General features: G+C 42.6%; 1 protein-coding gene across 3 annotated transcripts in view; it reads right to left on the reverse strand.

Moving 5' to 3' along the window:
* Nucleotides 1-5939: 5939 nt before the first annotated feature.
* LOC119179520 (UNC93-like protein MFSD11) overlaps nucleotides 5940-15113 on the reverse strand; it is a 34521-nt gene continuing 25347 nt past the window's right edge. The window contains exons 13-16 of one of the 3 annotated variants that reach the window (XM_075868688.1): nucleotides 13200-13389; nucleotides 11696-11762; nucleotides 8531-8561; nucleotides 6403-6575 (exon numbers count right to left, since the gene is read on the reverse strand). In XM_075868688.1, coding sequence (XP_075724803.1) covers nucleotides 8537-8561; nucleotides 11696-11762; nucleotides 13200-13389 — 282 coding nt within the window. In that variant the 3' untranslated portion in view covers nucleotides 6403-6575; nucleotides 8531-8536. Of the gene's footprint in view, nucleotides 6576-8530; nucleotides 8562-11695; nucleotides 11763-13199; nucleotides 13390-15113 lie in introns of all 3 variants that reach the window. The other 2 variants (XM_075868689.1, XM_037430614.2) reach the window with 2 other exon arrangements.

The raw sequence follows: 15113 nt of genomic DNA on the forward strand, positions 1-15113 counted from the left end.
CATATATTGCTTCTACGGCCTAAATAGGCATATCAATGAAGCAAGAACACGCTAATTCCGGCAATTTTTGTAGAAACTGCGGCAACGTTCCAGCCACAAAACTTTTTTTTTTGCTTTTTTACCAGTTGACTTACTATCTGCTGAAAATATTTTAAACGCCTATAAACAAATATTTATGGAAAAAATCCTTGCAAAATTGACAAAAGGTGATTTTCTGGGGAGATTCAATCGTAGATTAAGCATCGAGGCCGTCGTGCTAAAAATACACGAGACAGTTCGTAATGTACGTGATCCAATGCTTTTTTTTTTAATGCACAAAATCTTATTCCTGTAAATTTTGTTTAAAAAACGAAAAAAAAAATGAAGTGCATAACACACGTCAGGGATACTGTTGCGGACCGGGGTCGCACCGACGCGTCCCCGCTGACGTGGGTTGCGAGACGTCAGGGTTACGTCGGACCCGGACTCCTGTGGTAGCGTGGAGCAACTCCGGGTGGAAAAAAACGATGCTGACAAGTGATGGAGGGTCTCGATGCGGCGAGAGAGCCACCATGCTAGCTCTTGGAGTGAACGGACGCAGTAGACGCGGTCGGTCCAAACCAAACAACTCCCACATTTATTTAACTGCTTTTAGAACGACGATATCGTCAGCCGAATAATTATAACATCAATTGTGATCAACACGCTATAACGTCATTACACATTATTCTACCACAGTCAACAACATAACAAACACTAGGCAGCTTTGCCCACGCCTGACTCGCCACGAGGGCAGACGGCCCGCGGTGCCGTGCACCGGGGACACACCGCGAGAGACAACCGTTCGCGCCAAACGCCACGCGCAAAACAGACTCGCTCAATCATGTGCTCAATGCTCTCGTGCCGCCGCCAAGACTTGCCGCCAGGGGTCACCGCCGGCGCTATTGAGGATGATGGCGCCGAGTTTTTAAAGCACTGGTAGAAAGCTTCTAGTACACTCTAGCACTGGGGTTTAGGGACAGGGAGGGCAAAATAGACTTTAAGCGGGTAGAATTAACTAGAAGGAGGTTATCTTCAAGGAGGAGGTTATTAACTAGAAGGAAGTTAAAGTCAAGCACGAGTGAAAATTAAATTTTTCACTCCAAAGTACGAATACTCAACCTCACTATTTAAAGGGGAAAAAAATAAATCTAATTTTTGGTTCATTAAGTATCACGGCTTGGTGGCGCTAGCCACTGCCCGATCTAAAGGGTACAGTCATATTCATTTATCCATCTATCTATCTAACCATGATGATAATGGTTATCAATGATGATGATGATGATTAAAGGCCTCCCCTTTGAATCGGGGTGACGGCATGCGCCATCTAGCCTACCTTAATAGTTCGAGTTTAAATTTTGTCCCTCAACTCGGATGTCTTTTTAATTTTGCCCAGCTGCTACTCTTGCCTCAGATGTTATTTTATCGACTTCTCCGCTTTACCTCCACCAATACTCCAGCCGCTGCTTAGTAATACCTACTGCTGACCAGTTAATGCTTCCATTAACCGCGAAGCCCAGCGCCTCAGGAAGTGTGACCTTCCCCCCATTTCTATCCGGCTGAATCTTTTGGCATTCCATGACTATGTGCTCGATTGTTTCTTTATTTATGCCACATCCAACACATGTCTCATCCTGTGACGAATATTTGCTCCTGTAAGTTAGAGTTCTCAAGCAGCCAGCCCGCGCCTCAAAGAGCAACGCACTACCTTTATTGTTGTCATAAAAGTTCTCTTTCCGGATCTCTTGTTTGCTTGCCTTGTAGATTCCCAGCGATCCCTTCTTTTCCATCCTCTCTTTCCACATGAGCGTCTCTGTTTCCCTCACTTGCTTTTTAACTGGCCCCCTTTGCTTATTTGCCGCGGTCAAGTTATATTTAGTCGCCAGCTTTCGCGTCCTCTTCCGCCATTGGGTGTCCACACTTTTCAGGTACAGGTATCTGTGCACTCTGGCTGCCCAGTTCTTTTCATCTAAATGTCTAAGTCGCTCCTCAAACCGTATTTTACTTTGTGCTTCCCTCGCCTCAAATGAAGCCCAACCCATATCGCCTTGTACAGCCTCGTTTGTAGTCTTACTGTGAGCTCCCAGAGCTAACCTGCCGACTGCCTTTTGGTTAACCTCCAGCCCCGACAGGATATCTGACTTTAAGCATAATACGGCATTAGAGAACGTGAACGCCGGCACCATTACCCCTTTCCAGATGCCTCGTACTACCTCGTACTTATTGTGTCCCCAAAGTGCTCTATGTTTCACATAGAGCACTTTGGGGACACATCAACGCTCGTGAACACAACGCCACCTTTCGCTCAATAGTTGTGACCCCGAAACACGGCTTCTGCGCGAGACACGTGCGTCACGCGGCGCAAACAACTTTACAGGGGGGCGTCGGCAATTTCACACGATTTGGGGAAAACGAAAGACAAACTGATTTTTTCTGGCACTTTGTACAGCTATTTACAAGATGGTAGGTTAGAGTTCCGCGAACCACGAGCGTTGTGAATGAACCGTTAGACCGTGGTTGAGGTGTCGACTTCCTGCACTTTGCACTGTCGTTTTTAAGCCCTGTCGGGTCCTCCTTCTTGATTGAGACGCCAATCACACACATGGCACCACCCACCAAGGTATCAGCCATTAACACACGGTCACCGAAACGTCGTTGCACTTGCTGGCGCGCTGTTCCTCCGGTCAGTTTCACTGAATAGAGAGGGAGTGGGGTGGTGGTAGTGGTTAGAAGAAGCCCGGCAGGGAGCACGGCGCAGCGCCTGGACGTAAAGTCCCTGAAAAATAAACTAAAGTAGCGCCATTCGTGTCAATGTGCAGACTCCTCTCCCCTCGCGTGCATTGCAGATAGTAAACGACGCTAGTTGAGGGGCTGTATGGCTCCTGGCCGCAAAGATGAGCTTGTGCTCATGTTTCCGTTAAAGCGCATCTGGGCGCTGCGGTTCTAGGCGATGCACCAAAAGAGTGATTACCTGGACATGGGGTCCTTCACAGATCAGATCAGGTTGATGGATGAGTGACTACTGCCTCTTTCCCTAGAAGGGCAGCAAAGGATTAGTGACTTAATCGCTTAGTCACGCCCTGCGAGGTCCGTCGCCTGCGCTGCCTCCCCAAAGAAGCCATCATGGTGGAAATGCCTGTATGGACGTTGCCGCACGTACAGACCGTAGAATTTGCCATTCTTATTCCGCTGGACGCTCGTTCCGAGAGAATATTGAAACTGGGGTTTCAGGTTTGTGGGAACACGCTCCGGATATATATATCTATGCTTCTCATGGACGAAAGTCACAACACTTCCCTGTAAAACACGTGCTCGTTCTTGGTGATTTTTTTCGGGCTTGCATCAAGACCATGTCAGTTGTTCAAGCAAGTTCTGGCTAGGTAAATCGCTTCGCATCGTGATATTAGAACAAACTTGCCTGTTCGTCTTCATAATTAACCGGCTTTCTCGGCTCTAGGGAAACTTAGAAGTGTGGCAGCTTGGGCTAGTTGGTATGGCATGACGATAGTTATAGCGCGAGAACAAAACGACGACACAGACACAAGAAGGACACGACAGCACTCGTGTCTTTCGTGTCCTTCTTGTCTCTGTGTCGTCGTTTTGTTCTCGCGCTATAACCATCGTCATGCCATACCAACTAGCCCAAGCTGCCACACTTGTAAGTTATATTTCTAGGGAAAGTTATGCCGACGAACAAAGCATGGGCAACGGTATCCATAGATTCGCTGACGACTCTGCTTCATTTTTATCTCTCACTGAAGCGTGAATCAAATCGTTTGTTGCTCTCAAGTGCAATTGATATTTGCAAAAAAAAAAAAAAAAACATTGCTTCATATGTTTTACCACTAATAATAAAAAAGAAAATTCTGGCTTTTGTGACGTAAATCTTTTGTCGTTCACGATTTTTTTTCTTTGTGCTGTGTCGTCCTCTAGATGTTCGCACCCTAATCGTTAACATCAATATATGCTATACATTGCCAATCAGACCGGCTTTTTAAGTTGAATTTCTCGGAGAACGATGTAAGGCCAACACAAATGGCAGAAAGAGTAGATCGACGGTCTGAAATAGTGCAGTTGTCGGCTTCCTTTTACAGCTAGCACCATGGCGAATCTCAAAAGGAGCTTCATCTTTTTTTTTTTGAATTGTTGAATGGGGCATTCAAATTACTGTAATCCTTACATTGCTTTTAGCCCACATAAATAAATCGTGTGGTGTCTCAATCTGACCACCATACGACCTCTGTAGGCTTGCTTTTTGCTTCCAAACTTTTTATTGTGCTGCCGACACCATATCGCATGCACTTAATTTTGCCGTGTGAAGTGGCAAAGAAGTTCCACTCTGCCGACAAGTTGTGGTCCTGCTCGTAGTAGCAAAGGTTCAAAAAGTTTTCTCATAAACGACAAATGTTTAAAAAGTTCTCAAGGTCATTTACCGCGCACTCTAAACGCGAATATGAAATCAAACAAAAATTTCACAAATTATGCATACTCTATATACTCGCATGGGATGCCTTTTCCAGCATGATCCAAGCATAAAAAAAATACACACACAAACACAGCGAATTGGGATTCATAAAAGCAATCTTCCTGAATTGCGGTACCCCCACAAATTACCAGTTCATTCTAGCATCAATTTCTCACCGCATTCCGAAGATGGAGGCTCCGGGAAGCTTGTACTTTGCATTTCGTCGTCCATTCGGCACCAAGTCCCGTCGGCTACTACAACATATCAGTTTTTGTGAGCTCTAAGCCTCGAACTCTGTTTAAAATAATATTAGTAGCTCGACGGTTACCTTACCTGCTGTCCCCTGTCACTTGCTGCAGAAACTTTGCTGCACTGCCAAGTGCGAAAACAGACGTATAAGCAGAACAAAAGAATTCCCCAAAACAAAGTTAAAAGATGTAGTTCTTTTTTCCTCTCACAACACAAAAGCGAATTAAAAGTGGCTTGAAATCGTCCAATTGTGTTCATATACTTGCTGCATTTTGCTTTGCAACAGACGACGAGAAAAGTAGCAGACGACAAGCAGACTGTCAGCAGCGCATGCGTAAGTACACTGCGCACATTGCCAATGCGATGCTGGTTGTGCACATCAAAAAACGTTTTATTTTCTCGGCTGGTTTTCGCCGCCACCGTCATGCACTGTATGTGTATACGTATCTATATATAGAAAAACTAAAAATAATAATAAACAAGCCGCCCGCGCTCGGCACCCAGCTCGTCGCGATGCGTCAGCGCACGCTTATCTCCCAAGCAGGCCAGGTACTTGTGTGCGCGCGCTTATCCTTCCGTGTGGAGAGTCGCTTGCCTTGGCCTTTCACCGGAACGATTGCGTTAGTTGCCTCGGCCACGAAGGTCACTTCACTCGCTGGACAGGCCCCGTTTGTGAAAAGAAAGAGCGCGCTTTTCGAACGCAGCGAAGTAACAACTGGGACACTCGTTAGTTCGCACACATATCTGTACCTGTGATAACGTTTCGTTCGTCGTTTTTTTTTGAACAACGCGCTAAGCGTCGAGCTGTAAATGTTGTTAGCTCTCGCCCTGTGTGTGTTGTTTTCGTGCGTATTTTGTGCGTGAGCAGCACGCTGCACGTTTCCATCTGCTAGCCGTTCTCAGCGTTACATTCCAAGTTGTTGCTATCGCATTCATTGCCTCGCCCTTGCAGCGAAACTGTGACGTTTTCATTTCGTTGTAAACAAAATTTACAGGAATAAAATTTTCCACATCAAAAGAAATGGCTTTGGATCGCATTATGAACTGCCTCCTGTATCTTTAGCATGACGACCTTGATTATTGTACCCGTCGCCGTACCTACCATCAAACCTTGACCCTTATCAACTGGTGGCAGCGGTGAGGTGCCATCAACTTCAAACCCTTTAAAATGCCAAAAGCTACTTATATGAGCTGTAAGAAACAGATGGAAAAAAAAGTAATGTTTATTTCACGAGTGTGCTTTTGATATGAGAATGAGTAGAAAAATATAATATTTACAGATATCTTTCTAGACACATCTCTATTGGGCAGGAAATGTATAAAAGACTTTATACTGTACATACAATCATCTCTTTGTACTACAAGTGACAACTGCATGATAGATAAACAAAAGTTATATAACAGTGCACCTGATCAATTGCATAGATCTCTTATTTAACAAGAACATATTAAAAGTAGACTCGATAACAGCCTACCTAATAACATGAAAGTGCATTGGAAAAAAAGTAACATGGTCGTGGATTAAAGGTTTTCTAAAAGTCCATGGCACCAGATTTACACTACCTATGACACAAAAATATTGCAGCCAATGGATGCCTCCAGTTGTGTGTGTATGCGTGTAGCTCAATAGCGTCGCAAAATGGTATGTACGGAGATGATAGACGGGCCGCACTAATGGACAGTATAGACGCAATAACGCCCAAGAATGTGAAACTGGTCCAATGGCGGCCTCAATCATCGAGACTGCCAATTGCTGCAGTGCTCTGCAGCACGCCTTGAAGACGGTTTTCCAGAGGTGGACGAGGAATGTGCACCGGCTGGGCCTGTCACAGCTTTTCCACCCCTAAAAGGCAGAAAAAAAAAGAAATGTGTCGACAGGTAAATGCGAAATGCAGACCATGATAGAACTGTAACTGGTTTGAGCAATTTGCGATAACCGGGGATGACAAGCATCAATCATGAAATATTACCTGCGTTACGTGCTAAGAAGCGCGAGGCAGTGGTGTTCACAATGAAGGCAGGAGCAACAAAATGGTCACATGAATGTGGTGCACGGCTGTGTGCCAGACACATGGCCCACACGGTACTAACAAACCGTTGAACATTCAAAACTCAACTTCTATTTCTGCTCCTATAAGATTGGAGAAAGGCCCAAACAGTAAGCGGAATTTTCCACGTCACAGAAATTTCAAGCCCCCTTATATAGTGCATGCAGTGAGTGGCCAAATTATAAGTATGCAACATGTACCACAGAGAGTTTTTAACACTAAATATGAAATACAAGGCACCTGCATGGACTAATTGTACAATAGTATTTTAAGTATTGATAAAAAATTAGAAATCAGGCATACAACTTTGAAACTGAACAAAACAACGCACAGAATGCAGGTAGTACATCTCGTAGCATAGCATAATAATACATGTCCTAATTAGCCATGTTTATAATTCCACAAACTAAGTAAAAAATAAGCTTGCTATTTCAATCCAAGCAATATCTCAATTCTTGCTGCTCCTGATTAGTGCAAAAAAACACTCAGGAACACAGGGTGTGATTTGTGCTATTTCACAATGCATTCGTTCCAACTAGCTTGACTCTCTATATTTTTGGTTCTCAATTTCCCAATTTTTGCTCGTTATACAGAAGTTTAGTATTTTTAGAAACTGAATCAGCGCACTTAACACAGAAAAAAACAATAGTCTTTGAAGAAAATCTCGTAAAAGTGGGCTTGTGAAGACGCAGTTTAGTGAAATGTTTACAGATGGCTAGTGCAGGCCTTCAAGGCCAAGAAATCTTCAAAAGCTTCCTGCTGTATTTGTTCTGCAAGATATGATTCAATGGTTAAAGCTTTTTGAGAGCGGTCAGTATTAAATGCCTATCATTTAATTAAGGACTTTAACAGACAAAATTAATGTCCTGCACTGCTCATCTGCAGGAAATACCCTGAAGCATTCACCAGGGCTAAGAAAGGAAAAGAAGACAGCCACCCGCTTGTAGCACGAAGTCACAAGGAAGGCTTTTCTTTCCGAGAAATCCGTACGGATTTCCTTGTGGCTTCGTGCTAAAAACGGGTGATTGTCTTTTTTTTCTTACTTAACCGTTTCGTCACCTAGCGGGTTTCCGCAGAACTCATTTGCAATACTTGTGCCCGATTTGTCGATGAATTCGCCCTTGCACTGTCAATCGCTAGTTTCCTGGTTGGTTATCTCAATCGGCAGGGTGACCGCCCCGGGAAGGCATTGGTCCCGGGTTCGCACACCGGACCAGGATGCTTTTTTCGGCAACTAAAAGGCTTTTCTTTCCGAGAAATCCACACGGATTTCCTCATGACTTCGTGCTACAAACAGGTGGTTGTCTCCTTTCCCTTTTTTTAACTCTTGAGCCACCCTGCGGGTTTTCTCAAATGTCTTTTGCTATTATTCGCCAGGGCTATGGGCCAAGTTTATAAAAGACCAATAAATACAAGTTCACCACACTAACTTTCATTAGAACGAGAATCATGCAGAGCAACGTGCAACAAAATCACAAAACACAACAAAGCCAACAAAACAATGCAGCTTACGTACATGTTGCATGCAGAATGGAAGGTCTTACGACAATTCACGATTTCACATAACAGCAGGGTGTCGTATGTGCCAGCACAGTAAGCACAGGTGTTTGGATGCACAAGCACAAAACATGCGTAAAGCTTATACATCGAACTTTTGAAGTATCTAGCAACACAAGCAGAAAGAAAAATTTCAAACAGACGCAGAAAACAAAACAGCACAAACTACAGTTCAGGCACAATGCATACTTACTGCGCGTCAGCTACGCTTCTTCATGTGAGTGCTACATAAAAAGATGTGAAGAAAGCTTGTGAGGAAAATTTTTAATTACACATAAAGTCCATGACCGGCTAGTCATGAAGCCTGTCAGGATTACGAACATAGGGCGAGCAGTGACTCTGAGATTTCACTCAATCATGGCGTCTAACTCCAGCACAGTAGAAGCTTGTTAACTTGAATTTCACGGCCCCGGAAAAACTGTCCAAATTAATTGAATGCTGAGTCATCAAATGTATCAAGGAAACAATAAACAAATGTCTATTACATCAATGAATTTTCATTTTCTTGAGGGTTATGTCAATCGAGCGATTGTTTTGCATAAAGCAGTGCAAGAACTGCCCGTAATTTTCATCATTTGGGACTTTGTGCACAATGTGAGTGGGCTTCAAGACCCTGGTGTCTTAATTCTAAACGTGCTCTGAACCAATGCATTTCTGGGTAATTACTGTGGCTTTACAAAGGCTCATGGTCGTTTCGGCTGTCCGAAAATGCCAGTTGTGTCCCTCTGTGTCGTACACACGTGGCACTTCACACTCAGCTCGCTCCCATGAACATCCTAACTGAGTTGTGGCTAAATACGACCGCATTCACGAGAGCTTGATACCTTTAACGATTCAACGCTGGTCGAGACCACAGAACACGCCCGAATTATGTAATTGGCCTTAATTATTTGATTTCCTGAATTAAATTGTCTCAAATTAAAAAAACCTTTTACTGCAAAAATAAATATGTTTTAACTTGATTATATGGCCTTTTTTGGTCAATCTGGTAAACAATAATATTCGACTCAAATTAAACAAGCACGTTCACTGCCACGGGGGAATTCACTTATCACATGAATCTCGAAAAGCTGTTGTGACACGTGCAACAAGGACGTTCAGTATTTACAACTCATTATAAGAAGATGAAACACTGTAACCAGGTACAGCACACAGCATGATGTGTGAGGTGCTGGTCTGAATAATAAAAACTTAAAGGTGTTCAACGTTCGTCGAAACCAGCAGGAATATAACCAAAATTATCAAGTAAAGAATAAACTCGCTGAAGCTTGACAGTCAACATAAGAAACGGCATGCATCAGATTAGTGAAACTGAAATCATGCATTTTCTCCAATATTAAGCTGCTTTTCTACAATATTTGCCTAACTGTATCAACATGGCTCTAATATGTAAGCAGTTGCAACCTAAGTTCTGATAATTTTGTACCAAGCAGGTCATAATGATGAACATACAGCTTCGAAGTTCAATCCAACACATGCTCACTCACCAGTAATGTGCACATTTCATCCTCACCGCTGCCTTCGCGAGAAAGAAGAAAATCGATACAGCGAGTCTTACGAGATAACAGGAACATTACTAGTGTATTAATCATGGCGATAGGTGCGATTCTGCTCTGTTGGCCAGCAGGGTTAGCTTATAGTACATGCGCAGTTACATTATGAATTGAAAACGGTTATGCACCTCATTCGTGATCCCAATATCACCATCAGCATATTGAAGTCAACAGCAGAACAATTACCCTGCCGCAAGATTTAGGGACGACTTGCGTAGTGGGACTGCACTTGTGAGGCCAATCTTCATATTGGCGAGAAAATTTTTTTTTTATGCTTGGTAGGCCTTTCTAATTTGACTGTGACAACCTCACTGACTCTTGGAGCTCATTATATTACAGAAAGTTATTTTTTTTTACTGTTTCATTGTAATAGAAAGACCCAAAAAAATCTGTATCTCGCTAGCCACTAATTTCAGATAAATGATAAAATGTTCACTTTTCATAAAAACAAGTGCTAAAAAATGTTTGCCACCCTTCACGATAATAAAACCATACATAAAATTGATGTACGTAACTAGTTACCTTTTGTTCTTTGGATGAAACGTTAATAAGAAGCCAGAATCCTCCATTATTGCTTTGAAATACGCATTCCGGGCACATTTATCACAATGCATCCGCTCTTAATTAGAATGTTATGTTTCGCAAAAACGCTGTTTGAAACACTGATTTGTGCATATTTTGTTGAATATTGTATTGGACCAACCACAAGCCACCTTAGGCTATTGGTCAAATAATCCAAGTAAATTTGTTTTTTTTTTCTGTTCATGAAAATAAAGTTACATTGATCGACTCATTGATCTATGGAACGATTGGTTGACTGACCGACTGGCTGATGTTCTAGCAGTGCTATGCTTTGTCAATGCATGTTTTCAATCATCATCAAAAAGAAATGAAAATGTTCGCATAAGCAGTGCACGCGAGGGTCCGGCACCCCAGCGGACATTGGTTCTTGGCTTTAGTTTTGGAATAGGCGGCCAATTCGGCAGTTTAATTTTCCTTGTGATCTTGTCTTATATCTTCGTGCAAATGTTTTTGTGCCACATTAACATTTTACTTTGAAAAACTGAAATGTCCGTTTTGAATGAACTTAGTTGGTAGCAATGTTTTTTTCCTGTAGTGCTTTCATCATTTCACGTCTTTCACAGTTTCACAAAAGGGGAAGAAAAATGCAGCATGTGGCACTACTAATGCATACAATTAGGTTATGGGTGGACGCAGTGCTGCGTGTATTGGTGGAAAACAGAAGGCCGAGAGAGCGCCACATTGGAGCTACGTGGTTCGAATCAAGAAAGCACCGACACCATGGCACCCTCAAGAACATAAGCGAAGAAACCGTCCATCCCGCAGCAATTTCAGAGCAGAGCTCAAGTAAACAGGGGAGAACCTCAGAGCAGAACAGAAGCAAGGAGAGGCTGGTGCTCAAAAAGCGTGCACTGTTCCATTATTAACGTCTGGAGTGTCTCGCTAAAGACAAATGTGACATTGTTGACAAAAGTGCCTGTTTATAATATGATCAATCAGAGTGGTTTAGAAGGCTCACAATAGACCGTCCGAGGGTGTCATAAGCGTGAAATAAATAGTGACTGACGCCATGACCTGCCCAGAAGCTCGTAGCAATTCCATGATCTCAAGACTGCTCTCCCAATGTGCATCATTACCAAGTGCTAGATGTCCTAATCAGTGCTAGGCATGCTGTCACGGTGGTTTCGAAGTTTTATATATTCTTGAAGAAATAAGCGCTGCTGCAGTACCCACATTGCTCTGAACGAGGACTAAGGTTCTTATCTACGAATCTGAAAACGTACCTCCTCACTGATGGTTTTCCATGTTGCAACCGCTGCGGTGTAGCATTTCGAAGCGTATGCACAAGATCTGTCAATCAAAGATGGCTGGCACTGAGATGAGATCTCCACTAAAGGTTTTATATACCTACATGATCAAATTAATTTTTAGTTGATAAATAATAAAGGGTACTAGTACCATGACACCTTTATGAATGAACAATATCACGAAGTGCCTTGATTGGTCCTTTCTTGTTTCCACTGACTGTTTTATAAAGCAATTTATTATTACTAAGTATAGTTAGCACAAAGCCTTCCCTTGCTCATACCTGCCCCACTTTTGCAAACCAACCAAGCAGAAAATCTTAGGAAGGGAAGACTTAATAGATGCTCCATTCTTGTTGCTTTAAGACATATCCAAACTTGCGCAGGCCAGTACAAAGCTCGACTTAGCTTGGCTTTGAAATGTCAGATAATTGATTGATTCGTATTTGGGGTTTAATGTCCCAAAACCACCATATGATTATGAGAGACGCGGTAGTGGAGGGCTCCGGAAATTTTGAACACCTGGTGTTCTTTAACGTGCACCCAAATCTGAGCATAAGAACTAGATTATTTTGAAAAATGATAAAACTTGATGGATTGAAATCGGTGCTCCCTTAAGAGACTGTGCCAAAGTACAGAAAACTGGAGCGCCTACACCAAATTCCATGCAGTCGAATAATGACGACACCAAATGACATTGCGATGCTCAAAGTCACTTACTGCCCACGAAGGCATCCCTTATCTATGCTCTTAGGCTGGTCCTTAGACATCATGCAAAAGCAAGAAACAAAATGAACGAAGGAGCCTTATCACAAAAGTTAATTCCATGCTGCCCTGTGCTACAGCAAAGATTAAATAGAAAAACATTTACACTGTGTCCTGTCGAGAATGAATGCTTTCAGTTACAGCTGGAAAGATGGTTGTACCCATGAACTGCCACTTCTGGAGAAGCATATCCCACAATAACCTGCCAAGTCATTAGAAATTACTCTCATGCCATGCCATGATTTTTCTCTGCAACTTGTTTGCCATGTGGAATTTACGGAATATTGTGGATGCCACATTTCACATTTTTCCGAGTGATCTCTACGTGCCCGAAACCTGGCCACTTCGATAATTATGATAATTCAAAGGGAAGCGTCAGCCGATTCGACTGCTACGAGCCCTAACACAACAAGTACAACACTTCCACCCCTGAACCATATATTAGCAGACTGAAGTTAATTGTTTATTACATAACTCTCTGAGCAATTACTGTGAAGCTTGATTTTTTATTGATGCTTAGACACTTTGTATAAGCTTATTTAACTTATCTCTGCAAATGTTCCGTTTACAACCATAGCCTTCAGATGCACTGAATAACTCCATTGCCTCCAAAGATGCACCGTATATAAAATGTTGTCGATGCATCTGGACAAATCTTTTCTATAGCAACTAGGATACACATTCCAGTCACACTTAAATTGAATCAATATTTACGTACAGGGCTCGTCAGCACTACTACTGTTGTCGGAGACGGTGTGTCCCTTGCGGCACCGGGAATCGACGAATGTCTGCCACTCTATGATCCAGAAACAAAGCGTGCCCAGCGTTGCCGACACCACCAGGATTAGCAGCTGGTACGGCAGCAGCAAGTAGTTGGAATAAAAGAAGGCGATAGCAGCGGCGATCGCCTGTCGACAGAAAAAGAACGCAAAGGGAATGAGATAGTGCACAAAACTATCGCGGATCGTGTGGCAGTAGACCTGTAGCTGTTTCTTACGAAACACTGCCAAACGATTCTCAAAGAAACCCGTCTACATTTTTTGAGTAATCAGTGAATAACTAATAAAAGTTTATTGCCTCCCGAATTGACTGCCGCACAAAATCTTAGAATCCGTCAAGTACGAGCGCAGTTACCGGGATTTGTTGCAGGCTTTAAAGGGACACTAGAGAGTAAAAAAAATTTATCGCGTATTAGTAAGGTACAATTTTACAATCCCAAAAACACCGCCCCTACCACGACGCGACACTTGATAACCGAGAAAACATGAAAAAAAAAAAAAAAAGTGAGCAGATACGCCATTGTGAGACGCGAGATGCCCACACTAAACACCACAAGGTAGCAAATTTCGAAGGTGCCTACTGGGTCCTGTGTAGCTTCTACTCGATGAAAATGAAATACATTGTCATCTGTTGGTGCCATAGATCTAGCATACGAAGTTTTGGAGAATTTCCTCAAGCCGACGTCGCGAGAATACGAAAAACACATTTTGTAAGGTGTTACACACATGGAGATTTCGGCGCGAAGTTCTAAAATGAAACTTGAACCTTGATTTTTTCTGCTAATAATGAACTTAAGACAGAAAAACTTATGGCATTAGATTTCCCAGAGTGCAGTTTATGAGTCTAAACCAAGTCAGTGTCTCTTTAGCGTCCCTTTAGGCACTTTCTGTCTTCTTTCGTACCAGTGAGCGCACTGAAGACTATGCAACGAGGAGGGAATGACAATAGGGCAAGGAGCTATGCTTCATCAATGCGTGTCATGACCTTGAGCACTTTTTTCTTTCTCCAAACGTGCAACTTACTCGCAATGTAATCATGCATGCATGGACACGTGGCGACATCCTGTGGTGGCCACGGTAACTACACTGCTCACGATGCTCAAATCAGCCGATGGCCGTAGACTTTGGGGTTTACGATGCATTCATTTGGTTTAATAACATCACTCGTTAAGAGAATAAGGGACGATTTCTAGCAGACTTTGAGAATCAATTGCCAAGTCCGGGTCGCGTGATGCACTATATGTTTGGCTTGTGCGTTCTCATGAGCCTCAGCTGCAGCATGTCATGACACAACTGAAAAAGTGTTGCAGCCCAAAGCTCTTTTAATAGCTTGATAACAAACACTGAACAATGACATGCTTTTTTTAAATTTTTATTGTATTAGTAAGTGCTGAAGCATTGAAAGATAATGTAATCAATGTGCTGAAATGTGGGTCTTTTTGGAGGTCTTTTATGCTTAGTTCAAAAAACCACCACAATGTGCTTACGAGAAGCATCACTGGCATAAGGGAGAAGAAGAGCGCAAATGAGACATAGATACAAGAAAAAAGAAACGACGACGTAATAATTTGTTTCGCATGTGCTCCTTTTCGTTTTTTTTTCTCCTCATGAAGTCACCTTGCTAAGGGGCGTATTCAACTTAATTCAACTTAACAATCCCAACAGAATGCAACTCATAGTACTAATCTGAAAATTCAAAAAGCTGAGTTTCTTAAAATTTAATAAATTGAAAGCAGCAAATGTTAATTATGTTGTTATACAAGGGCAGGTGGAGTTGCATTGTAAGTAGTATTCAGTTGACAATTGAAAAAAAAAGTTTGTTGTTTAAAATTCTTGATTGTATTCACGGTTCT

The sequence above is a fragment of the Rhipicephalus microplus genome, chromosome 7 (genome assembly GCF_043290135.1).
Source record: "Rhipicephalus microplus isolate Deutch F79 chromosome 7, USDA_Rmic, whole genome shotgun sequence".
NCBI classification, from domain to species: Eukaryota; Metazoa; Arthropoda; class Arachnida; order Ixodida; family Ixodidae; genus Rhipicephalus; species Rhipicephalus microplus.